This window comes from Perca flavescens, chromosome 22 (genome assembly GCF_004354835.1).
Source record: "Perca flavescens isolate YP-PL-M2 chromosome 22, PFLA_1.0, whole genome shotgun sequence".
In the NCBI taxonomy this organism is placed as follows: Eukaryota; Metazoa; Chordata; class Actinopteri; order Perciformes; family Percidae; genus Perca; species Perca flavescens.
This window is the reverse complement of record NC_041352.1, coordinates 8317978-8345712: the sequence shown is the minus strand read 5'-3', so window position 1 is coordinate 8345712 and position 27735 is coordinate 8317978. Positions and strand designations below refer to the sequence as shown.

Sequence of the window (27735 nt, the reverse complement as noted above, 5' to 3'; positions counted from 1 at the left end):
TGTGTGTGTGTGTGTGTTCAGAGTGCCGGTTGTCAGTGGTCAATTGTGCTTCTTCTGTGGTTTTCTGCAGGGATGATTGTTCATTGTTGTCTTGATGCATTTCACTAGTAGTGCCTTACGTTCTCCCATGCCCTGAGTGGCGTTATGTGTGTGTGAAATGACTGCTGATGTAAAATGGTGGTCTGTGCACCAGTTTTATTGCTTTATTCTGTATTTTTGTCAGAAATGTTGTTTGAAGAGTGTCAGATGAAGGACATCTGTACTTTGCTTTGTGTTTCATGGTCATAATCCATAGTATATCCCTTTAGTATGGGTATGCCCCTTTAAAAGCATCCACGGTGTGTTCCCTATTGGAAACTTGCCATGCTTCATGTCACAGCAGAGGCGATACTCAAGTACAATCCTCAAATTAAACTACCTTAAAGTCCAAGTGGCCCGCAGGTGCTTCTTTGGTTGCCTCAAATACCTCTCTGGTTGGCACAAGTGCTGCTCTGGTGTGACCTTTTGCCAAAGTTGTACAGCCCATGAGACCCTTACTCATCACAAAGAGCATCCTGAAGGGACTCTTGATTCATGCTTCATGTTTTGCCATAATTTCATGAAGAGGAACATGTTTTCCCACACTTGTTTGTGTGTAGTTCTGTGTAGGGATGGACATCATTTGGATTTTAACTATTCTGATTCCAATTCCAATTCCGATTCTTCCTTTCGATTCCGGTTGTGATCGATTCTCGATTCCGATTCTTTGAGGGGTGGAGGTGAAACGGGTCACATGCTTATTTCACAAATAAGAGGAAAGTTTTGAAAAAAGGAAAAATTTTGATTCAATGGTGGGCTGCAGTTTGACGGAGCTTTTTCAACGTAAAATAAAGCCACACTAGAGTGCCGCTTACTGTGCTCCATGGCTACAAAGGAAACCAAAACTTGCACATTTTAAATTTGGAACCCTTGATCAGATTTGAAACCAAATCCTCCAAACGATTCCAATAAAGAAACGATTCCACTGGAATTGTAATTATGAAACGATTCCAAGTAGGAATCGGTTCTCGATGCCCAATCCTAGTTCTGTGTGTACAATACTCAACCTATACTCATTTCATCAAGCATTGGAATTTGTTTCCGTGTTTCCTGTTGGTCATGTTGAGCTGTGTCTTAATAATGCTTTGATAAGAAGTGATTTGATTGTGACTGGGTTTGATGGAATATTGGAGTTATTGTTTCTCCTCCTTCCCTGGCTTTGTTGAGGATTTGGCACGGTGCAGTAACATTGATTATTGCTCAAGCTCTCAGATGTTTTGTAGTTGTGTGTGTTCCTTGAGATTTGCCACGAGAACACGATAAACACAGGACATTTAGAAAGTAAACATTACTGATATTTTACATGTCATCAAAATAAAAGTCTGAATGTTTTATCTTAAATGTGACTTTTTGAACCATCTTTTCTTTTTTTTACCTACTGTAATTGGTCGTTGAGGTATGGGTTGGTTCTGCTGTTGATTGTTGAATTGGCTTTGCCGATGATAACACACGGTATAACACACCTGTCAAATGTAGCGTGTGGTTCTAGGCGAAATGCTTTGGAGTGTGAAGGTGACATTAGCAGCCTTACCTTGAATAAGCTATACATGTGGATGTGGTTCACTCTCTTGCTTCTTCAAAGTCTCTTCAACGATACTGGCTACCTCAGGGGATTAGTAAAGATTCTTTTAAAGCTCATTAGCATAAGTGATGATAAGTGTTGGAATGTGAATTGGTCCAAGTGTAGGGGAAGGACAGGCAAAGGTCATGGTGACAACAACAGTATTTGGACTGCTGCTCATACTTCCACTCAGCTTTGTGTGGTCTTGCCAATTTATGGACTCGAGAGATGAAAAATGACAGAGTCCTTCTTGCTTATAGCTAATACTACAGGGAGCTCGACAGTTTGGACTGATATCATTAGAAGACAACACTGTGGCTAATATTGGCAAATCTTCTTTACTGAGACAGAGACCACCACATGACGAAAGACTTCTCCCTAGACGACTCATTAGATTACCTCTGGGCAAATCAATGCAGATAGACATGCACATGCCACATTCATACACACACACACACACACACACACACACACACACACACACACACACACGTTTATCCCTCAGTGATGCATTAACCTTTAACCCCCAGCTTGTGTATAACACACAGACACAGACATGCAAACATTTCAACGTGTGCACAGGACCTGGGGTTGTGTACACAACTCCGTAATTGATAAATTACACATCTCAGTTCCTTTTTTAATATACACAGTCTTTTGATCAATCCAAAGGAGAGCAGAAAAGAGGTAGATGAGAAGGGAGGGAGAGTTTGAGGTGTAAAAGAGCAGAGATGAAATATAGGCTATCAATTAACTAAAGAAACATCGCTGTGAATAGGCATTGCATAACTCCCAGATCGCCCTAATCTACTTTATAGATTGGATTTAATTCATGTTATCATTTCACCCAAAAACTAGAGATCACACTTGTCTTATTAACATGCAAACACGGACGTAAGCCTAGTTCCTTTTCGGTATCAAAGTTTCCTCTACAAACAAATGGAGGTGCACATGGCTCTGTAGAGCTCATTGGTAGGCAGCGTTTCAAGCGGTGTATTGAAAAGCAGTTTCATTCCCTCTTGCTTTAAACTATGACAGGAGATTTTTTTTCTATCTGCTACGGAGGGAACACTGTGTTGCAGTCTAAAAAAAACACAGCATGCCACCTGAAACAGCAGACTGCTCAGAACATACCAGATAAACTGGATGGATGAATAAGCAAATGCAGAAAATAATCCTGCCAATTAAAGTATTTATAAACCAAATTTTGCCCCACCAACAGCATGTGAACTTTGAGTGGATCTTACAGTTTTACATGGAGGTTTCCCTGAGTCATGATGTTTCACATACTCACAGAGTCCAGTAAAAGATAACTTGGTTACCACTTTAGTCTGCTATTCCCACACTAATTTTGGGTGTTTGTGAGTGCAACCAGGCATACGGCAAGTGTCCCCAGAGAAGCCACCGTGTTTCTACGGAACAATTAGTCCTCCACACCTCCAGCACAGCGCTTACATGTATGTAGGACTTTTTCCTACTCACTGTTGACACTGCCTCTTTTGCCAGGCAAAGGATTCATCCTCTGGGGTATTAGTTTTGCAATTACAGAATTCTTAGCAATATTCTGCATACAATACATACAGCTGCATGTCATTTGAAATGTAGGCTATTTATACTTTGGTAAAAGTTGTCAAGTTTCTTATTTTGATATAACAATAGTGGCCTATTCTCACTCCACTTCAACAGTCTATGCTAAAGAGTTATCAAAGAGTATCCGAGCAAAAAAGAACACATGGATGATCCCGGTAATCAATAGAACACTCTTTCATTGGTGAACTACTTTAATCTGTATGTATTTATCTAGTGATTCCTACGAGTCAACATTCTTAGGAGGATCTACCATAGGCATGGGCCGGTATACGATTGTAACGGTATGATGACCTTCAGCAAAAATATCACAGTTTCACGGTATTGCGGGATTACAATTGCAGCTTTAAAATGTATTATTTTTTTATCTGTCTGGGTAAAAAAATATTTTTTCTCCCTTGAACACAATGTATTTTATTTTCAAACACTGCACACTGGCAGGGAGACGGATTACTAAACTGCCTTACCTGTCCTTATGTCCATTCACAGCTCATTCCTTAGGAACGGTATGACAGGAAATGTTAGTGGTTTTGAAACCATGACATTTTCAAACTGCGGTATACCTTGAAAACGGTAACCGCACGTTGCCTAATCTAGCATATACAGCAATACTGACTGATATTATCTACTGATATTGCTTTGAAAGACGTGTCACTGAATAAAAGGAGCTACAGACCATAAAGTGAGAAATGGATTGCTGCTGTGATGATTGCACACAACAGATTCAGTGCCTTGAAAACAGACCTTCAAAAAAAAAGAGGAGGATGTGGAGAGATTCTTCTTCATGACACTAGATTTGAACCCCCCCAGAGCCTGGTGTCACACAGCTGATGACCAGATTATCAAGATTTCAACTGACTGCCAGCAGCACTGCATCTGTACCGCTGCCTTTCTAGAGGCAGCATCTTCACACTAGCCTGCACAGGCATCTCATCTCCCCACTGCTGCTCCACTGATGAATAGTTTCATGAATATGTCAGGCATGAGATATTCATGAAACTATATGACTGTAACCACAGATGTGTGCAGAACCCACCCGCCAGCCTTGTAAATAAAAACCTCTCAGCTCCAGCTCTGAATGAGAGTCATAAAGAACCAGACTCCTTTGACTGCTTCCTTCTCCTTTAGGAGAAAATGTGAGGAACCTTAGCCTTAATTAGTGATGAGTTTTTGCTGTTGCTACACCTGTTTCACATCTGCTTTTTTGCCTTAATGACCTTGAAGGTAAGTATATTGTGGACAAGCATAACGTGGGGAAACGCCTCTCTGATTTGTAAGGTGTAGACTCTAGAGTGAGTTCTTACCCACCAAGGACACCTGCTCTGAATCTCTGTCAGCACAATGCCCATTGTTCCATGATTATTTGTGGACATTTTTAAGTTTGTTATGGCTAGTTCTTATGACAGCGCCAATAGCAGATAATTTATTGTAACTTCTTGTCCATGGATACACATTCCAAAAGAGACAATATATTTTTTTGCTTTGATGGGAGTTTAGCCAATTATTCCTTACAATACTGTTGTTCATTTGTTTGTTTTTTATTACTATCATTATCATCGATGCATAGCAATTTGAGTGGAAACTAAATGACAAATTGTCACAAGAGTCAGTTCACACACACACACACACACCCGCGGTATGTGCACTAAAATAAACAATAGCAAAGCATTTTTTGTTTCTTCTTTTCCCCTTACACATGGACACAATCTGGAGGTGAATACGAAGATCATAAAAATCCTGATAACCTGATACATAGGGTACATGGCATGGTGATAGATAGATAGATAGATAGATAGATAGATAGATAGATAGATCCTAACCCCATCAAGTGATGTCACACCTTGGTGCGCCTCCCCTGCAGTCTGCTGGAACTGAAATATTTGAATATTTCCTCCTCGCTCAAAACTTTTTTTCTCTGCACTGCCTTCAGTCGGAGCACCGGGGAGCTGTGGGTGTAATGCCGGTAACCGCGAGGTCCCTGTTCCGCCGTCGGAGCGCTCTGTCGGTGTCTCAACAGTAGAGACGCGGTGAGTGAACAAGAGGACAGGAGCTCTATGTTAAAGGACAGCACCTTGGAGAAAAGTGGCTGCCCGGAGCCCCTAACCATGCGGGTCCTGTTGAGCGTCCTGTACCCCGTCCTCTCCCTCACCATCTTCGGATTATACCCCTCTATGGTGAGTTTCTTATTTCATATTAACTGCCACTTGTTTCATATCGCAGCGTTGCTGTAATCAATTGATGCTTACTATTAATGACTATATTATACTCGGGTTTGATCGCATTGTAGGTTCTTTACAGTAAACCGATACGTGACAGCTCCTTTCATGGAGGCTGGCATACCAAACTTCACTCAGTCCTACAATTTAATGTTGCCAAATTTACCGACAGCAATATAAACCTGGTTAGACAAGATTTAAGGAGCTTCATAAATCCATAACATGCACTACACATCGGTATAGGGTTAATGCACCTATCTGCTCTTATTTTCATAATAATAATTCAAAACTATGCATAATCAGAAGGCTATGCCTGCAGCGCTTCTCCAAAAAGGTGGGCTAAAACAACTAGGTAGAATGAATCAATTCTAAAACCTTGGACTTTTTGAAAATGCCGTGCTAGTTGGTAGATTACGTGTATGACGAATTTCCAAATAGACCTTATTTGTTCGTGTAGGCAGCCTATTTGAGTGCTGTTTTATCGGGAAAATGTTTTTTCGATCAGCAACAAAATAATAAAACTGCCACCTTTTCAATGCAGTTTTGCGTGACAGTAACCTACTACTATTAGTCCAACAATAAGCAGAACATTGAACCACACAATTTCTCTGAATAGCATTGCCTTAATTGAATGTACCAAAAAATACCGTGTTTATGCTGAAAAAAAAAATTCCATTAGTGACTAATCACCTTTTATTATTCACCCACCTTGCCCACTTGTGGATCTTCTTTTGTTTGTAAGATACATGAGTTGTGATGCAACTGTGAGAGCAAGTGCATTAGGTGAGAGAATCATGTCAGCATAAGTTATTGTGTGTTTAAGTATTGTGAGTGTTTTTATTATATAGCAATGCTTACAGTATAAGACCCAAAGATTCTTCCATTTGTGCCCTATATAACTAATAGTTCAGCAGGAGCATGGTTATGTCCCAGTGGCACCAGGGGCTGTCTCTCTTCTGTCTTAATTGAATACTGTCTTGCTGTTTCTGTCAGTATTTGGTTTGTCTTTTGTGCTAAACAAAGCTCAAACCAAATTTGAGGGAAATGGAGTCACATGGGCAGTGATTTGTACTGCGGGAAGGATGGAATAACTGACTAAAGCTGACAACTCTGCTCAAAGTCCCTTATGATTAATGGAGGAATTAGTTTGTTGCTCAGGGTCTTCTGGTGATGAGGGTGTGGAGCTGTACACTCTCTGGTGCTGAAGCTTCACTACACAAGCTCTCTGGCTATGCAGCAACCCACAGAAGAGGGAAGAAAACAAAACAATATCCATCATTTCATATATGCAGTTGTCTAAACCTTTTTGAGCAAAGCAGAATAATGCTAACACCCAAGGGCAGATACTGCAAGATTAAGATCCTTTATCCTAGTCCTGAAACAATTTGGGGATTCATCAATTAGTCCATAGATAGAAAATGAATTCATTGTTTGTTAATCAGTTTAACGTCATTTATCAACTAGAAATATCAATGTAAGGACTTGCTGCTAATTTAATTTCATATGATTTCAAAAGCCTTTGTTTTTTTTTTTAGCAATTCAACACCTTCAGTGTAGTTATTCCTAACACCTTTATAGGTTAAGCAATAACCAGCAATGAAAATGATCATGGCAGCCCTAATGCATCTCTGGTCTTCAGGTTTCGGTTATTGCGTTAAGGGAGCTCTGGGTATCTACTCTGTGTTATTCTCTTTATATTTTAGAAATATGGTACTTCAAAAGATTATCATTCTGTTCTGTTTCTATCTTTCATCTGTTTTTGATTGAATCAATGAATACACCGTTGCCATTGAGGAATATGAGATATTGCTGGAGCAGGAGCTGCATGCAAATGGCTAGCACAGCCCCAAAGGCCTTTCTGCTTCAGTGTTTAAAAGTGATCTGGAAAGCCAAACCTTTTATTGTATACTAGTAAGCTGGAAATCATTAAGCTGTCACTCACAGGCTGTCAGACCTTGTACAGACGGCTTTGTTCATTTTAGTAAGGGGTGGCAGCCTCTACCTCTTGGCATTTCAGTTTGTGTTAGTGCTGCCTTTTGTTTGTTTTTTTCCCACAGGTTAAGTTTCAGCAACTTGAAAATAACCTAGAAGCCAGATCTCTTCTAGATAAACTGGCTAACACTAGGGCTGATGGTATGGACTCCCCTATATCAGGGTGTGGCCTGAGTGATATTACCTCTGCAGTGTACACAACAGATCCCCATGGAGCCTTTGTGAGAAAATGAAATATTTGCATAGTTTAGTTTTCCCTTATGGTCTGTACCAGCCGGGTAATTACACAGTGACTGCTAACAGCACTGTGTTACTCTCATCATGATCGAAATGATGACAGGAATATGTGTTTTTATGATTACACATTATATTCTGCATCTGGAGGACATATTGATTGGAGGAGAAAAAGAGATTTAATAGACTCCAGGAGTCTGACGTAAGACTGGTGCCAGAATTCAGTTGCTCACTTAAGATTCAATAGACATAGTGTCCCTTTAAGTCGTCACAGCTAACGGCTAAAATCAATTTTGAGAGGTAGGTTAAATCACATTGATTTTCTGTAAGTTATAATTCAAGTTTTTTTTTTTTTTTTTTTTTTTTTACATTGTCTTTCAATATAATTCTATTTTATCATCTGGTTATGCCAGTCTTAAACAGACTACGACTCTTTTGTAGCACAGTACCTCCAGTACCACAGTACCTCCAGGACCTCCAATATCACAGGACCTCCAGTACCTCCAGTATCACAGTACCTCCAGTACCTCCAGTATCACAGTACCTCCAGTATCACAGGACCTCCAGTATCACAGTACCTCCAGTACCTCCAGTATCACAGTACCTCCAGTATCACAGGACCTCCAGTATCACAGGACCTCCAGTACCTCCAGTATCACAGTACCTCCAGTATTACAGTACCTTCAGGACCTCCAGTATCACAGTACCTCCAGTATCACAGTACCTCCAGTATCACAGTACCTCCAGTACCACAGTATCTCTAGTTCCTCCAGTATCACAGTACCTCCAGTATCACAGTACCTCCAGTATCAAAGTACCTCCAGTACCACAGTATCTCTAGTACCTCCAGTATCACAGTACCTCCAGTATCACAGTACCTCCAGTACCTCCAGTATCACAGTACCGCCAGTATCACAGTACCTCCAGTACCACAGGACCTCCAGTATCACAGTATCTCTAGTACCTCCAGTATCACAGTACCTCCAGTATCTCAGTACCTCCAGTTGCTCCAGTACCTCCAGTACAGTACCTCCAGTACAGTACCTCTAGTACCACAGCACAGTATCACCAGATGAGTATGATCATTCTACTTACATTTACGTAAATTCAGTTTCAGTTTTTAGCCATCATGATCATGACATTTGCAACTGAATATGTTTTGGGAAGATGAAATGAAGCAGTAGATTGAGAGCCTTAATGTATTTCAGCTATGCTAAAACCACCAATTTGTTGGCAGGACATGGCTTTTGTGCCTAAATGGGAACTTTGGTATTTTTTCAATCCGGACCTTATTTTCTCATGTTTTAAAGTGACTAATGGGGACAACCACTTTTGAGAACTTTTTTTAAGTATTGAGCGAGAGCCCAACAACCTGCATCCAAGAAAAGGGCTGCAATGTATTCCTTCCTCCGTCAATGTATGTTTGATAAAAGTGCTTTTTTTTGCCACTAAAAGGCTCAGATTATTATGACAAGTGTCTGACAACTTTATAGAAAGGACCCTAAAGAGAAATACAACGTTTTTCTTTACTTTGTCAGTTTGTTATTGGGTCTCGCTCACTAAGAAGGCTAGTTCGGAAATCTCGCGAGAGGTGACTTGATGCCCTAAGACAGCGGAGTGAGAGCTGGAGAGAGGAGTTCCAGGAAGAGTTTTATTGTGTTGAGTCAAGTCACCACTGTGAAATTTCAGAGCGAAACATTCTCTGTAAGCGAGACTTGGTTAGAAACAGACCAGATCAAGCAAAAAGTAAAGAAAAACGTTTTATTTCACTGTAGGTTTCTTTCCATTATGTAGACACATATAATAACAATTTAAGCCTGTCAGTGGAAAAAACAAGCATTTTTAGTAGACATACTGTATATTGGTGGTGCATAATTGCCCCATAGGATTTCATTGCTGACTTTTTCATGGCTGTTGGCCTGCAGGGCTCTCACTCAATACTGGACCAATTTAAAAAATGGTTGTCCCAATTAGTCCTTTAGACACTAAAACATGGTAAAATAGGGTCCAGGTTGAAATGTATATTAAAGTTCCCCTTTAATAGTGCTATGCTGTTCCCTGGGATATGAAGTAATCTGGTTAGTAACAGCAAACATGTGCCTAGAAAACCTTAATTTGTCTTGATGTGTTTGCACCTTGGTGGATAAAAAACAAATGATGTGCATGGCTGCGTTGAACAAAACTAAAGTAACTGTGAATAATGTGGATGTTAAGGAGTAGTTTCTCTTGGGAATTTAGTTACAACACCGTTGGGATAGAGCTTTGTGTAGGCACGCGCCCTTTGTGTTAGCCACTGTGAGTAGGTGGCAAGCAAACATACTATATACACACCCACATGCAGTCACACTCACACACAAGGTGTAATCCACAGTGCCAGATTTGCCAATTTATCGAGTTACAGTTTTCAGCCTCCGCTTCTGTTGAAAGGTTTTGATCATGTGTGATCAAAATATGATCTGAAATGTGATCACAGCCGCAAAGGTTGGGGAAATCCTGCAGAGAAAATGTTGAAACATATAAAGGCGCTGAAGGAGCTGATGCTGTTTCTGTTAGTTTGAAATCTCTTTTCAGCTAGCATTAGCATTTATGTGGATAATACACTCAGACTCTGTAGAATTTGTCTAGCACAGATGCCATATTAAAAGATGAGAGATGCTGTGGGAACACACCTACACATGCACACAAGCATTTCATATTTCATATCACCGTTTCCCCTGGGGGGCCAAATAAAAGATGCCCCTCCCACCACCCCACAACCCCCACCCCCCACCAAATATGTATATATGTCAACACAAACAAAGCAAACAGCTTGCCACAAGACTGCCAGCAAAGTCATTAGTTGTGACGCTGCATGTTTAATTTTGGAAGCAGGGAGGGGGTTGTCAGAGCTGATGGACTGGAAATAAAGAGTCCACTGATGATGGATGTGAATCGTTTATGCCAGCAGCGGGTTAAATATATGGCGCTCGTACTTAGAGAGATGGTAGACTGTTTGTGTCTGTGTGAGGTTGTAATGGGTTGTCTGTCACTTGAATAACTCAATCGAGCTTATGTTTGTCAGGCAAGTGAATTCATACTGTTGATTAGTAATAAGATGTCTAAGTACTGACAGTGACAGAAAAGCACCAGTTACCTCGGAACAATTTTCTGTTCTTGCATTGTGCCGTTTTGCCCTTTTCTGACTTCATGTCCTGTTCATTCGAAAAAGAGATCCATCAATGTCATTCATATGTATAATTAGGAAATGCTTAAAATCGTTTTATTTTTTTATATATGATGATTATACACCTTTAAAGTGACTTTCCCTGGTTTTGAGCACTTTTTTACTCCTTATGGGTGAATGCATCTCAGTTAATATTAGTCTAAGCCATAATTACAGGAGTTAAGACATGATGTTGAAACTACCGAGGGCGTAGTTACCAACCTCGCCTTCTATTGCCCTTACGATTGCTATAATTACAGTCACTGGATGAGAGCTGAAAGGCTGGACTTGAAAGGAATGGAAAACAATTGTGGTCTCAAGAAATTTATACTGTACTCAATTAACCAGAGAGATGATCATGGGCTATGCTTGTTAATTTCTTACTAGCGAAGATAAAATGTAACATAACTTATTAAGTAGCTTTAAACAGAGAGGTAGATAGTCTGAGATAGTTTGAGTTTGATGAAGGTTACCTAAAACATAAAGTCATACCATAGCACCCAAACATAATAACTTACTGGCAATGTGTCTATTTTGTATTTTGGTGACTTTTTTGTATGACTGGCCAACTGCACATAATGTAAGATCAGACTGTTGTTTAATTCTAACATAACCCTGTTTGGCTGTTTAGCTGACATGATGTGCTCATTGGCACACTAAGTTATGTAGATATTAAGCCAGGCATTCTAACAATTGCAGCTTATGTTGGAGCAGATAAAGATATCATTTTAATTCTATCTTTCCACTTCACTCTTCTATCTTTGGCTTTCATAAGGCTAGAATAAAACCTCTGCACACTTTTAAAATATCAGGTATCACTCTTGCTACAGCCCTGTGCACACCGCTTCAACATGTGGAGAAGTGCAAAGCTTGACAAACCTGCTGTGCTGAGTTACTCTTTCTAAGCCGTAATTGGACAGTCACTGTTCGGGGGAGGGGTTTAGTGAACGAACGGCCAATTGTAAAATTCCAGAGCAGCTGCTGTACAATCGAGGTCAATGGCAGTCTAAAATCTTAACTGTAAACATCAGAATTCATCTGTTCTTCCAAATTTAAAGAAGCAGAATTTTGGACAGATGTTCAGCACTCGTACAGTGATAACTCCAATGTACAAAGGACATGTGACCAATTTCTTCATCAGCAGTAGCCTCTTATAACAGTAAAGTCTACAAACTAGTTAGCCAGCTAACAGCTGTGAATTAAAAGTAGGCCCTACATGTCCATATAGCCTGCTTTTATTTAAAGCAACACGTTTGGGACATTCTTTTGAAGTTTCTGGAAGGCTTTCTAAGAAACAGAAAATTACGAACTGAAGTAAAACATATAGGAAATAATTTAAGGAAAGTAGTTACAGCAAATAAATTGCAAAAACTTCAAAGAACCTCGTGGAATGCAGTGAACATTCTAATGCAATGTTTAAAACAGTATTCTGGTGGTATAAGTTTTACCTGACTAGATCATATTATTGCAATTATTGCATATTGCTCTGCTGATATACACATACATCCTTAAGTGATGCATAATCTTGTTTTTTTAGCACACTGTTCTTCTGCTTCTACATCAGAATGAATGAGTCTTTTGCCACAGCTTCAACATCCCAACATACTGAGCATAATTAGAAGGAGAAAATTCAAAGGTTGCTAAAGAGCAAGAAATAATCAGGTGAACTAACTTTGTTGCCAATTTTTTTTAAAAGTCTGCAGATTCTGTGGCATTAACATGGCAGGAATGTCCTTTTCCAAGATTCGAAAACTGAGTTTGTTATGCAATACTGTACTAATGAGCATACTCTTACTTTACAAACACTTACTCTGAGAAGCTGCCAAGACATATGCATGTTGATGACACAGATTGGATTTGGGCATCAATTTAAGAAAAGTTCTTATCCCGACAGACTGCTCCACTAGAATTGCCAACGTAATGAGTAAAAATTCCAATTACAGGGCCTCCTTGGGTAAAAATGAGGGTGCTTAAAATGGTACCAAATACCATATATCTTACCAATCCTACATTGATTTACCCTATTTACTGCCCATCGTAGTTTGAGGCATCCTCAACCTGACTTTATTTTAGCATGTTATATATAACTTTATGTTAGAGCACTGCCACAGCTGCTTAGTATTCCGCTTGTGTATGCATGTGTCATTCAGTGTGGCCTGGAGATGTCCACTGGCTTTACTCCACCGATAATGTTTTATGACTGTTTCATTATCATCCTCCATGGTGCGTATGACTGACATGTCGTCAGCAGGAAGACTCACTGAAGCACACCCTAGAGAAGAAGCACGAGGGTGTGAACAAGATAATGCTGTAGCTCATTCAGAGACTGTCTAGGGCAGAATGTGCCGAGCTCCTGCAGAATAATCTATTCAATCTTCTATTTGCTGGGGTCAAAGTGACCAAGAAGGTGGCACGCCTCTAGGAATCTCCCTGAAAGCCTTTATTCACAATCACATCTCAGAGAAAAGATGGCCTTTTCTTTTGCCGTGTCTTTCCCCCCCTCCCTCTTTCCCTGCATAGTATGCATCATCTCTTCGTCAGTATCTTACTGGAACCTTTTCTGGTCTCAGGATTATAGTTGCCAGGACTGCTGTTGCTGCTGTGTTTAGGGGCGTTACCATTTGTCATAGCTGTCTCAGATGTCTGCATCAGTCTGGTTACAGAGCTGGCTGCACATGCAAGTTCATCTTCCCCTGCCATTAGAGCTAAAATGTTAACTCTTTTAAGCAATATGATCATCAGTTACAGTACTGACATGCGCATTCCACTTCACTTGCCTCCAATACACTGGTGGCTTTTTGTTTGGACAGGATGATAGATGACTGGATAGATAGCATCTGTTTAGGTCTCTGCCTTGGGGCAGGCAGGACAGCAGCGTTACTGTGATATGGGATTTAGCTTTATTGGCGTCACTGGCACCTGGATTGGTTTCTAAATGTATTTGTTAACAGGGATTTGTTTTTAAGTTTCACACAATGGTCATTTTAAAGTTTTTTAATCCAGGTTTTAAAACAGGTTGATGCAAAGCAAAGTAGATACAGGACAGAATTCCTATTTGTTAAGCCTGTCTGGTAACTGCACTCAGTGCCCTGAAAAGGACTTAACTGACAATTCTGATGTTCTGCATTGTAATGCACACCAATTGTGACTAAGAGTAAAGTTGTAAGGCATGTGTGACTTATGAGAGGTATTTCCAATCTATCACTGTATACCTCCATCTTCCAGTTACTATGTCTGAGAACTGTGGGAAGAAAGGTGCCACTTGAGGAATTGCCAGCTGAGAGTAAGCTTCCAGTTCTATATGTTACACACCAGCGAAAAAACAATGCTAATGGCTACTTAGAATTAGTTTATTTGTGTCCATAAGTTGCCACTCTGCAGCTCTAGCTGATGCTGTTGAGATAGTTGGATACCTCTCATGCTATTTATCTAGACTGTATTTATAACAGATTGATTTCTGCCACTGCTACTGACAATCTTTTAATTTTTTGCTTGCCCGCTTCTCACCTGTGGAGTCCCTCTGGAGAGTCCTTCACATTGCCAGACTCATATAGGAAATGCAATCAGCCATCATGAGACTGGCAAAAGAAAAAGAGACGAAGGCTATACTCAGCAGGGTGGAGATTCGTTTACGGTGCACAGTCAACTACAGTATATGGACTTGTTGTGAATCTTGGCAGTGGCTAAAACAGATCCACTTAGCAGTAAACCGAATTGTTCCTGAGTCCAAGTAGGTTTCCATGCAGGGGTGCAAAGAGCAGCAAAAAATCTTCTATCAAATTATAAGTGCAGTGAGTTTACAGGAATGTTACTTAACTGTGGTAAGAATTACTGGTGTGGAAAATATATTAAAGTATATAAAGCAAGTCATTTTAAATACAAAACCTTTCTATTGTATTTACAATTGGTAACAACATTGACAGAAAAAGAATGCAAGGCAAAAGGACAAGAGGACAAGAGGACCGAGGCCAAACAAGGTTTAATTGGATCTGAAAAATGTGCATGAAAAGTAAAGCAGGAAGCAAACGCAACCTAATATTCCAGCTCCATCACCCGTGTTTTCAAAACTGTAATCGTAAATTGCTCACGGTCACGGGTGAGGGCAAAGGAAGTGATTCAGATTTGATGACAGCAGCTAGCTCTCCCTGACATCATTCACTAACTCAGTCGTAACCATATTACCCATATAAACCTACTCACTCTCCCTCCCTCATCAACCCCCTACGTCTTTCCCTCAATCACACAAAAAGGTTGATGAGGACAAACGTAATGTTAAGTGTGAAGCAGCCAAAGTAAAATACATGTTGATGAAAGAACAACAAACAGAAAAGGGATTCAATTAGGCGTGTAATTGGCAGGATACCTGTCTGCTGTGAAGAGCATGAATCATATCTTCCACAGGGAAGAATTCATTAAGATGATTGTTTATGCTTTGTAGGTGCACCACTGACTTTGCATGTTTGTGCTGAGTAATCCAAGATTTTGAAAGTCAAGTCCACCTTTGAACAGCACGCCAGCTGTAAGCAATCAAAGTTGTCCAGATGAACATAACACAAAAAAAGTACTTACTGACAATGTGGAAGTCCAACTATAACTGGCTGAAACAGGCAACTCTACCAATATTAATTGGTAAATTATATAATTTATTTTGATACTGAAAAAAATGCTTGATGACTACCTTTGAAAGAAATAGTTGCCTGCTTAATCTTTTGTTTCTGGGAATACTACTATGAAATGTAACACATTACAGCAGTACCCTGGCCAATAAAAGCTATACTTTAATATATAGGTATTAAATAGCACCTAATAAAATTGGCAGCAATAATAGGCTAAGTCGGCACTTACAGCAAACTAGTCCTGCAATAAACCCAACAGACACAACACAAATCAGTAAACCTCTGGCTTGCCACAAGATAATAATGCATGAATTGAGCATTCCACGTTATGTTAAAAAAAAAAAAATGATTGTGTTTAAAAGAAATACTTCCATTTCTTTTCCTGTCATTTGGATATTCCTTGGTGGTCAGATGACGGATACAGTCATATTATGCAGTACTGTAAATGTCACTCTTGGATTCACTGAGGCATGAAAGTTTGAGTTCTAATTCACAGTTTAATCAAGTCGTCTCATAAAAGCCCAACATTAATAGGGAGTAGAAGTGAGACTGACCTTGTGTGCAGCAATAAAAGTAATATAGTTCATGATCATTCATTATAAGTGGCTCTGGACTGTCCTATAATCTTTGAGTCAGTAAGTTATATTAGATCCTTGAATAATAGAGGCCTGTTTTTCAAATAGCAGGCCAATGTTAGATAACCCTGTAGGATGTTGGGTGCATGCTTTAACATGAACAATTGTACAATGAAGGTTTCTAATAAAGTGACAAATCTGAACCTGTTTGAAGATTATAGGGTGACATGGTGAGTTACAGAGATGTAGAGACAATTCTATGGTAATTTTACACACCATATTTTTAGTGCTAGCATTGTATCATACTGTTATATTGTAAGGCATTTCTATTATTGTGTTATATCTTTGTTTCTAGAATGTAGAGCACAGAATGCCATTCTAAAGAAAGTTATTTGTGTTTAAAAGAGCCCCCATGAGTTAAAAGATACAAATGAAGAAATAGAGAAAAGACAAGTTAAGATGTAAAAATAGCTTACCAAAAAAAGAGCTTGGGGTAAATCAGGTAAAATCAATTTTAGAGGCTATATAAGAAATGGCACATAAAATCTATCTCAGGTTGATACAATAGGCTGTATATAAAGATGGATTGCTTGACCGCGCCACAGAAGTGAAGCCAAAACATCTGGATCGCCCCCTGTGGCTGGCTGCAGTATAGTTCATAAACCCCGCCCCCTCCATGTTAGCGTGTGGGACATGGGAAAGATGGTTTCTGTCATTTTAGGTAGGTCTGATCATGTTGATGTTTGTTCAAGTGTTCATTTGTCTAATTAGTTTTGTTTTTATTAGTTATTTTATGCTATAAAACGGTCTATGGTTGATACAGTATCCAGATATGTTTACCCATGATGTGTTAAAACCATAATAAACTATTGATTTACATAATAAATCTGTTCTGATTTTATAAAGGGTTAATGCATCTTAGTGCTGATTGGGCTAATGATCCTTGTTTGTGATATAAACTGGAGGGGTTATACATTTTGCAGTTGATTTCTGGTTTTGACTTGTTGAATATTGAATACTGGCACAACATATTGTCTGTTTTGCAACTTTGCTCTAAAATTATTGATGACTAATATTGATGAGGAAATCCCTGGCCAAGAAAGACTGGGAGATCAAGGAGAACAGACGAAACATGAATCAGTCCTGGCAACTGGTTATGTGTTTGTGTGTGCAGTACTTGCTGTATGTAACCACTCGTGTGTGTGTGTGTGTGTGTGTGTGTGTGTGTGTGTGTGTGTGTGTGTGTGTGTGTGTGTGTGTGTGTGTGTGTGTGTGTTGCCTGTGCAGAGATTGAAACACTTTGCTGAGTGGCTGTGCAGAGCTTTGAGCTGCTGGATGCTGTTTTTGTGAGGATGATTAATGACTAGACTTTAGTGCGCAGCTTTGTGAAACCATTGTAGCCTTGAGTCTGATCTTGAGAGATAGAAAATATTGAAAAATTAGCCTGGCCTCATCAACAACACAGTTTCATAAATAAAATACAATGTTATAAAACCACACGGGATAAACCATGTTGTTCCTCATGTATGATACAGTTGCCATGCATTAGCATGTGATTTTTAATCAGTAGGTAAGCACCGGTGAGATGGACTGTTCTGACAATGCCATCTATCTGCCTATTTTTTAACTTCTCTCTCTGTTTATCCCTCATCTCATCATGGTATGCTTGCTGTCCCTGTACTTCTCTGTAGAGATATATCTGCCTGCATACCTACTCTCATACCTCTATCTCTTTCCCCCTAATTGACAGTCAAGTCCTCTTTCTTGTTCTTTGTCAGCATTGTCCTCTTTTCATTGTTTTTTTTCAGCTATTGTTTTCCTACATAACCACATCTTCTGTTTGTTCATAAACCCCTCTTCTACCAAATTTGCCTTCTTTTTCTTCAGCTATGTCACTCAGATATATAGTGGATGACAAGGTTTACTCGCAGAGTCCTTGGTGGCAAAGTATGTAAATATTTATATGAATAAAAAAGCATCTTCAGGCTTGTTTGTCTGTTTTTTCGTGATTGAATCGTCAGCTCGATCTCTCCGCTGCTACAGAGTGCATGGCCACAGGTCCTATGAATAATTGAAAAAAATGACTTGAAGTTACTTAAAGTTCATGTCTTTAGTTTTCTGAATGATTCTGAATGGCAAGATGTTGTGCATTATCTTTAGACAACCCCACAGCTACATAGTGGCAAGAGTTTGAAAAAGATACTGTAGTGCCAATAGAACCTTTCAACTCAAAGAATAATAAATAAAATAAAACTTATATTTTGCCCACTTACAAATGGGCACATTATAAATATTCTACTCTTACCCATGCGGTTATGAAAAAAATAATGCACCCCACACAGGGTAATTAACCCTTTGCTAAAACCTTCACCCCAAACAGTGATTATCCAATCGCTTAGCAACCGTAACTAGGCACAGCAGGCCTGCCAAGCTTTGGATTTCCCTACATGTTGTGTGCACAGGCTGTATTAGGAGTGATTGTCTGTATATGAAGAGTTTGGAGGGTGGTGTGACAATGACAAGATGCAATGCTGAGCTCCCTTTTACAATATTAAGTACAAAAGCTTTCACCTGTTATAAATCTACAAGCTAAAGGGCAGACAGGGTGGAGGCAGTCCAATGTCTATAAGTGATCCATAATTCAGACCTGAGTGAAGGCTTGACATGCCACCCTCTCCTTAAAAAAAGTTTTTTTTCTGTATAAGTTAAGTTTCCCCCTCAACTTGTTACATTTATTTATATGTGCTTGCAAATTTGTCAGCAATTCAGATGCCGGAATATTTGTAATAAAGGGATTATCTCAGTAAAGTAATACCTGACTGGTACTAGTCTGGGGATGCAGAATAGCTGCTTCAGAATATGCATCACAGATGAATTTATATTTTATTTCTGAAACATTATTAACACTAAAACAAAATGGACCCAACCTGAGACCAATCAGACATTCAATTTATAAGCTGATGATTATTATATTATTAAAGTTGAAATCATTGTTTGACTCTTAGCACTGACTGCTTAGGTTATTTTAAAGTGGGATGCATCTGTAGCAGCATATCTTTGTTGCTAAGCTTAGAATTACTTGAGCTTAACAGCTTTCCAAAGAGAACCAGTGTCACATAAATATGAACTGAATGATTGTGCAATACATAATCTGAAATATAGCTCTACCCTTAGTGCATGCATCTATTTGTTTGTGCTTGCAGACTATCGGCCCAAAGGAGGGCTGGCAGGTGTACAGCTCGGCCCAGGATGCTGATGGGCGCTGTGTCTGCACCGTGGTGGCACCAGAACAGAGTCTGTGCTCCAGAGATGCCAAGAGCAGACAGCTCCGCCAGCTACTAGAGAAGGTAAGCACAATGGGATATTTACCACCCCAGTGCAGCATGCACATATACAAGCACACACACTGTTAGAAGATGGGAATTTAATAAAGGAACAAATTTCTATAAGCTTTATTGTTCTTTTGAGGAGTGTAATACTTGTCCTAATATACAATGTTTATCATGTGGATTTTAATACTGCTAAGCACATTCACACACACACACACACACACACAGGCTCACCAGAGAAAAACCATCAAAGTGCCTTTCAATTAGTTGCAGTGAAGAAGAATAAGGAGCGAAGGGAAAGGATCCTCAATTCACTTGCTGACTTAACTATACTAACTACTACTATACTATACTATATTATACTGCTAAATGTCCAATTTGTGAGTGCTAACCCTGTTTGAGGTGATCATTTATCATTGTTTTATTCTAGGTGCAGAACATGTCTCAGTCCATTGAGGTGCTGAACCTGCGGACTCAGAGGGATTTCCAATATGTCATGAAGATGGAAAACCAGATGAAGGGCCTGAGGACCAAGTTCAGACAGATTGAGGATGACAGGAAATCCATCATAGCCAGAAACTTCCAGGTATTCTACAGCCTGGTTTAATCACAGCCTGGTTTAATCAAATGTTCAATAGATCTTTTCTATTTGTTTTTTCCTGAATGCCATTTACACCGTAAACATGTTTTCAAGCGTGATTGAACTTTATACATACATACTTTATACATTACTTACATTTTTGGCATTTTTATTTCAAAGGTACAAAAAAACTGGAATGACTGGCCTAAATCAGATTAAGTTTCTATTACATCACATTCCATTGATGAGAAACTGTACAGCCTTTATTGTTTTAGGCTTAAAGAAATAGTTCAACATTTACAATTACATTTCGAGGATCAATTCCACTCTTATGTCTTTATGGTAAATATAAGACTACAGCTGGCAGCTGGTTAGCTTAGCTCAGCATAAAGACTGGAAACAGGGGGATACTACTGGATTGACTCTGTCCAAAGCGACTTCAGGAAGTCACTGCTCCTGGCCAAGAAATAGTATGACACCTAACCTAACCCCCTAACTTCTTTGTCAGTGTGCAGACCTTTTGCGTGTCATTGAAAATAAATAATATATACTCTACTTCATAAGCTCTCTAATTCAGAAAGCGCTTACGTCTTTGGTTGTTTCACCGGCTGTTTTGCTGCTGCAGTTGCCCTGTGTGGATTGCACTGGACAGCTGGTATAGGAGTAGGAATAGCTCTAGTGTGGCAAGTTGCAACACTAGAGACACTGAAAGTGTTGAAGAAATAACGGAGTGGAACAACCACTAGCATGGCAAGGACTGAAACAAAGTCGTGGTTTAAAAAAAGAATGCTGGCCACCAATAAATCTAAATATCGTATGTAAATTGTATGTCATATGTTTTAGATCGGATAAATATATATTTTTAACAAGCTGAAAAGGTGGATGGGTGAATGAATGAATTAATGGATGGTTCATTGCTTCATGGTTAGCTTATAGTTCCATTGGGTGTTTCCTACAGCACATGCTGTACACTATCAGTCTTTTTTCTCATGATTAATAATATAATACTAGACTTACTGTCACTTGCAACTGCATGTTTTCCTGGAGCATTGGAGAAACAAGGGACATATGTACAATTCCTAATCACTTACCAGCATTTCAGTCTACCCAGTACATGGGTGCATTATTTTGATAACTAATAATTAACCATGTACTGAAGTAGGGATCACTCCTCTGACAAACAAACTGTAGTTTTGTTTGTCCAGACTATCACACCTATCCACATTGTACCACCTCTCTCTGTTTTCCATTTCTGCTGCTGTCACTGTCACTTCGGCAGGAGCTTAAGGACAAGATGGACGAGCTGAAGCCGTTGATCCCTGTACTGGAGCAGTACAAGATGGATGCTGCGCTCATTTCCCAGTTCAAGGAGGAGATCAGGAACCTCTCAGCAGTGCTGACAGGCATCCAGGAGGAGGTTGGGGCCTTTGACTACGATGAGCTCTATCAGCGAGTCCTGCGACTGGACAGCCGGCTCCGCAGCTGTATGGGCAAACTAAGTAAGTGGTGAACACTGCATGTGCGAGTGTGAAGTGTTTTGTTATTGTCTGACGAGCGATAGTGCTGGCAATGGTACTGGTGAATAAATAGTACTAGCACAAGTGGCATTACAATAGTATTTGCATGGCAAGTGTCTTTTTGTGCTCTTTGTATTCTGTTGTTTTGCTGCTGCTGAAGAAAATAACCATAGGAGAAAAGTAGATCTTAAAATAAACCTTTGTAGCCGGACTTCCTTGTGTTTTTGAAGTAAAAGACCAAAAATGAGTGTAGCTGTGTTTATTAAACTGCACCTATGTACAGCAGGTTACCTTGAGAAGTCTACTTTCAGTTGCTGTTATGCTGCTTTTTTTTGTTGTGTTACCCTCACATTCCACACAAAGAATGTGTTTCCTTTAAAAGAAAAAAAACTGTTTAATGGCAATGTGTTTTCACCTTACTGTCATGCCAGTGAATAAAAGAAGCAATTAGTTTTTGTTCTTCTGGAATGTTTGGTGTATTGCCAGCTTTTGGCTCTTCAAACAATACAATGTTCCACAATCTTTTAAAGAAGGCTTCTGACAGTGACATACTGTAGTACCTAATTGTCTCATAAAGGCCAGAAAAGGGGGGCTGTTGTTGGACTTGGTATCTACAACCACAGCATCCAGTAATTCTACAAGGAAGTCTACAGGCTATTCGTTCGTCAGCTTTGTTTTTCGCACAATCATTTTCTTTAAAGTGTCTGAATAAGACCCTCATTAAAGACAAAATTAGGAAAAAGCAATATGTTGACTCTTATATTTTATATTTCTATGTATACTGTAGATGGGTAATTGCAAAGGTAGAGTTTGCATGAAAGGTGCATTTACATTTGATGTAATATAAAAATATGTCCGTTGCTAATTGTGCTCAAACCAAATCTGTTGTTGTTGTAGCAGCTCCTAACTAAAGACTTTAATGATATGTGAGGTCTGTATTTACATTGTATTTAGGTGCCGTGAAAACAAGGAAAAAACATGGGCTAGGCTGTGTAGTATACAAACAGCAGTTGCACCATTATGCTTCAAGCAGCTCGCTGCCAGTGCTATCTTAGTATGCACCGAGGGCACACTCTCTGGTGGCACAGGCATGAAATTGGCTTGAGAAATCTAGTTAGAGACAAAAAGCACCACAGCACATCTTATCGCTGCCTTTCTTTATTAACAGCATGTGGGAAATTAATGAAAATCACTGGACCTGTTACAATAAAGACATCTGGAACCCGGTTTGGGGCATGGATGACTGATCCTCTACCATCGACCAGAAACAACAGGGTGAGTTATGCGAGCAGGGGAGTGCTTTCCGAGGACAGTGCAGTGTGTACAGTACAATATCTGTGTTGTGATTTTTAGAGTAGGTAGAATATCACAACAGCTGAAGACTGTTATCTTGGAATGGGTTTTGATTTAAGCTAATCTAGAGTAGTGATGTTTCTGAACTTCTCATTTTTGAACTGCATTTCTGCACCTTTTTTTTAATAGAATCAGATAAATTATTTAAAGATGATCATTTAAAAAAAGAGGTTAGAAAAAGTTTATATCTGATGGTTGACATGTATCAGGCTATATCGAGTTTCTCACTACCCATTCTCTTCATCCTCTCTGATGTAGGTTTGGTATATGGACAGTTACACTAACAGCAAGATTGTGCGCGAGTACAAGACGATGGACGACTTTGTAGCAGGGGTGGTTTCCCGAACCTACAACCTCCCATTTAAATGGGAGGGAACCAATCACATTGTCTACAATGGATCCCTTTACTACAACAAGTACCAGAGCAACATAATTGTCAAGTACAGCTTCGAGACAGGCAGCGTGTTGGCCCAACGAGCTTTGGAGTTTGCCGGCTTCCACAACATGTACCCATACACATGGGGGGGGTTCTCCGACATCGACATCATGGCTGACGAACTGGGAATGTGGGCTGTGTACGCGACCAATCAAAATGCTGGAAATGTCGTCATCTCTCAGATTGACCCTGACACCCTACAGGTCATGAAGACTTGGAACACTGAATACTCCAAAAGGAATGCGGGCGAATCATTCATGATCTGTGGGACGCTCTATATCACTAACTCTCACATGTCCGGAGCGAAGGTTTACTACGCTTACTCTACGAAGACTTCAAGTTACGAGTACATAGACATTCCGTTCCACAACCAATACTTTCATATCTCCATGCTTGACTACAACGCCAGAGAGAGAGCACTGTACGCTTGGAATAACGGACACCAGGTAATATTTAATGTCACCCTCTTTCATGTCATAAAAACTGATGATGACTCTTAAACATGATACTTTTCCAACCAAAACTAAAGCACCATCGTTTGTGATATAAAAAAGGACCTCCTAATTAACCCTGTTTTCTTCTGTCAAAAGTGGACTATGGTATCTTTAATTGCCACCAGAACTTTTGTAATTCGTGGCTCTGGCTGAATTGAGCATGGACACCAATGACTTGATACTTTACTGAAAACCATGTTCTACATTTTTTATTCCTTTCCATTGCTGCTGCAGACTGTTATGCCTTATTTGCTATGTGTTGGGTCTGCCAACCAAAGACTGTCAAAAGCTTTTGCATGAATGTCCACATTATGTCTGCAGTGATTTCCTATGATAGTGTTTTGGTTGCAAATCTGTATTGCTTACAGTGTTTGCATTTGTGTCTATTTAAAAGTCTATTCAAAAGTATTGAAACCTTAAAGGTAACCTTTCCTGCATATTTGCCACCATGTTAAGCTATCTGATTATAAAATATAGTAGCCATTCGTTTAAAGATGGGCCTGTAAAATATTGCTGTTACGGATGTATCTGTGGAATTTGTATTTTTTATAAAAGAAAATCATAAAAGTATATCTGTGCATTTTCATCAAAATTAAAATATTGTACATTTCATTAAAATGGTTTTGGCTGGTAAAATGTATATCTGCCATGATCTGATGGAAAAACAATCAGCTCGGCCATTTGATGATTTGTAACCAGAAGTCGCACCCATACGTACATTGCAAGGTATCATGGGCCTAAAGATAACATGGATATACATAGTAAAAGCCTACTTTTTTATATTTATACAAATAAGGACCGAGATGAATATATATTGGTAAGTGATGATGACGGCAGTATCTGTCAGGAAAGAAGGGATTTTCTTGCTCTCAACATGAGGCCTTGAGAATCATTCTTTGGCATTTCAATCAGCATGAAGTGGCAATGAACCGCTAAGATGATTCACAGTGTTCACTATAATTTCCTTCTCCTCACCATGATGTCTCTACGGTATCTTCAATAACAGATATTTGCTTTATGGTACCTGATAATGGGTTTTCATGTGTCACAGTGTGGTCTTCTATCTTTTTTTTATGGTAAACACTCAAGTTTTCATGCACATATAATGAAAGATGCCTGAGGCAAAGTACATTTGCATGCACACTCATAAACAAACAGGCTGGAGGTGGGCTGTAATCTGTTACTTTCATGAAACACATTCAGCAATTACAGGGAACTGCAACATCAGTGACTGGCCTCTGACACAGCCTACAATGCTTTTAATTCAAATTAAGAAAGTTAGAGTTTAACTAATAAAAGCAGCAAGTTAACTAATTAGAGAAAAGATAAAAAAAAAAACATCTATAGAGACTAGAGGTAATGTATAACCGTGGTAGTACCTGCAATTAAAATGCAGCTTTGTAATGATCTTTTTCGGTTTGAGAATCAAGATTTTTTTAGCCTTTGCACAGCCTCTGAGTCTGCAGATTTACAATATCACCTGAATATGTGATTGGGTTCTTTAACAGCCCTCGCTTATCATTTATTGATTCCCGATCTCCCAATCAAGGCTACAAGTGTCACATGTAAAATTACATGCATCCCCATTGTATCTCAAACTGCACCACTAACAACAATGTAAAAAGACCAATCTTCCCATCAGAGGGTCTTTATTAAATATAGAAAATGGCTCATGCAGAGAGCTTGATTTGCATTGATCTTCCCACTCTCCCTCCCTGTACACTGCATGTGGCTGTTTAAATGGCTGGGCGCTTATTCATAGAGATAGGAGCATCCGATCAAAGTCTGCATGTTTGACCACACACATCTTTATTGGTGCTCAGTGGCTGTCACAGGATACACCGCACAGGGTGGATACACTCCAGTGGTTTCTATATCTCACTGTATCAAAACAGGGCTGCATTGGCTTCAGGCTATCAGCCTCACCTGTGATGTGTTTTTGATTTGGCTCATTTGGATTCTGAAAACTGAAAAATGGACAAAGAAGCTGTACCAAGTGGGAAAAAGACAGACACAGTAAACACAATGATAGAAAGTGGCTTTAACTGTTACCTCTTTTTTAAATACAACAAACGATTTAGATTTGTGTCAAACAAGTAGTCACTTGGAGGATTAAAAATGTTAAGGTCATAGATCATGGAATATAACCACAGGTGTGGCCAGGGCTGACCATTGGAACCAAGTACAACCCCAAAACCTAGTGTTGAGATTGGCTGATGGACTTGCCAGATGGACATATTAGCAAAGTAAACACTACTCTTTGATATGACCGAAGCAAAAGGTACTATGTCAAGCCGGTGATGTTATTATACACTTTACAACAAGAGTACATTAAAGCCCTTCCTCTGAACTGGTAAGCAGCGCCATCATTTTAGTAATATCACAGATGTTAAAGTTGTGCATTTTGATGCATATAGTGTATTGGAGGTCTACTCTAAAATGCAACCACCTTCGGCAACCAAAGATGACACTGGATGTCACCATATCCATTAGAAATACCTATTAAATTATAGAGGGTCGAAAGGGCTTACAAAAAAAGCACTTCCCATTACTAATACCTGTCACAAATCATGTTTTTACACACAACACATCTACAGCATTACATCTCACATGTCATCACAAATCTATTAGTTATTAGTAATGTCACATACTATTACATATATACATAGTATTCCCAAATGAAATGCCATTTATCAGAAATGCCAGTAGTGCATTAATGTTCATCACACGTGTTCTCTGTTGCTCGCTCATAGTTGTGTGATGGATTTGTGGAATCCAATTGAACACGTTCTGTACCATAACAGTGCCTTCTTGTGTATTTTAGTAGAGAGGATCAATTGGAATTGTTCTGTGGTTCCTTTTCATTGATCCAGAGGTAGCTTTGCAGGGCTGCACACTGTTCCATTTCAGCTAAATTAATGGAAGTTCCCAAGAAAAGTCATTTTGTTCACATGCTGTAATGACTGGGTGGTATCTGTCAATAGTCCTACTGAACTCATAATTTATTTCAAATTCACCTCATCCTGGATATGGACTACAATCCAGGGTGCCTTGAAACTTCTACCTTGATTCTACTCAGACTCACTTTTCTGCGTTACATTGTTTTCTGTGTCATCTGCCCAGATTTGATTGCTCAGGGCCTTATGATGTATGCCAATTCCCTCAGAAGCTAGGAAGCTAAAGTGAGCGTGTGCTGCACTTTGTGAGACAGTAATTTCCTTGAAGTCAAGGAAATGAAACGCAACTTCTATCTTGGCTGACACATCAACAAAATACACTAAAGTTTCTTTGATAAATTCTAATTGTTTTGTGAAATCCCACCTGTCATCTGCCCAAAGCCCTAATGTAATATACGTTTTATGAAAGACCACAGCCACTTCAGCAAAGTGAGAGTTTAGGTGCCATAGTACGGTCCAAATCAAATGCTAATTTTTCTCTTGTGGAATACTCTCTCGATCTCTTGCTCTCTTTCTGTCGGTCTCTGTAGCCATGAAAGAAGGCTGGGAAATTACCCATCATAGGAGTAATGACCTCACCGCATTTTCACTCGCTGTGGTAGATAATTATCAAGTCAACCTAAGTAAAAGTTGTGTCTCTTAACATGACTGCCTTGACATGCCTCGTGAGGGAGCGAGAATATTATCTGATGCTAAAAGACGGCCGAGAGGTTGAATAGAAACATTATTGAAACATGAACAAGTATGGTAATTTCTGCAACATTATCATTATAATCATTACATTGCTTACATCCTATTAATAGATAGAATGCCTGAAAGCTGTTACCCTTGTTTAACACTAAAGGCCCAAAAGCAGTAAATCAATTGCTGATTTAAATTTCCCAGCTCTCAGAACCTCTCTGTCTCTCCTCCTGAACACACTTTCTGTACAAATCCTTGGTACACTTTCACAAACAATTACATGAACACACCCGTTCATATGGTTTCTTTGGCTACTGGCACTTCTAG

The 27735-nt window shown here is 39.4% G+C and overlaps 1 protein-coding gene across 1 annotated transcript; it reads left to right on the top strand.

Moving 5' to 3' along the window:
* Positions 1 to 5109: 5109 nt before the first annotated feature.
* olfm3a (olfactomedin 3a) lies at positions 5110 to 24342 on the top strand. The gene is made up of 6 exons (XM_028569544.1): positions 5110 to 5400; positions 19265 to 19408; positions 19821 to 19976; positions 21250 to 21469; positions 22656 to 22762; positions 23099 to 24342. Exons 1-6 carry the CDS (start codon positions 5281 to 5283, stop codon positions 23774 to 23776), a joined length of 1425 nt encoding a protein of 474 aa, XP_028425345.1. The 5' UTR covers positions 5110 to 5280; the 3' UTR covers positions 23777 to 24342.
* Positions 24343 to 27735: the final 3393 nt, after the last annotated feature.

Coding starts and splice junctions, on each gene's coding strand:
- olfm3a (XM_028569544.1), top strand. CDS start 5,281: ATGTTAAAGGACAGCACCTTGGAGAAAAGTGGCTGCCCGGAGCCCCTA. Junction 5,401..19,264: donor TCGGATTATACCCCTCTATG/GTGAGTTTCTTA, acceptor TTGTGCTTGCAG/ACTATCGGCCCAAAGGAGGG. Junction 22,763..23,098: donor CATCGACCAGAAACAACAGG/GTGAGTTATGCG, acceptor TCTCTGATGTAG/GTTTGGTATATGGACAGTTA.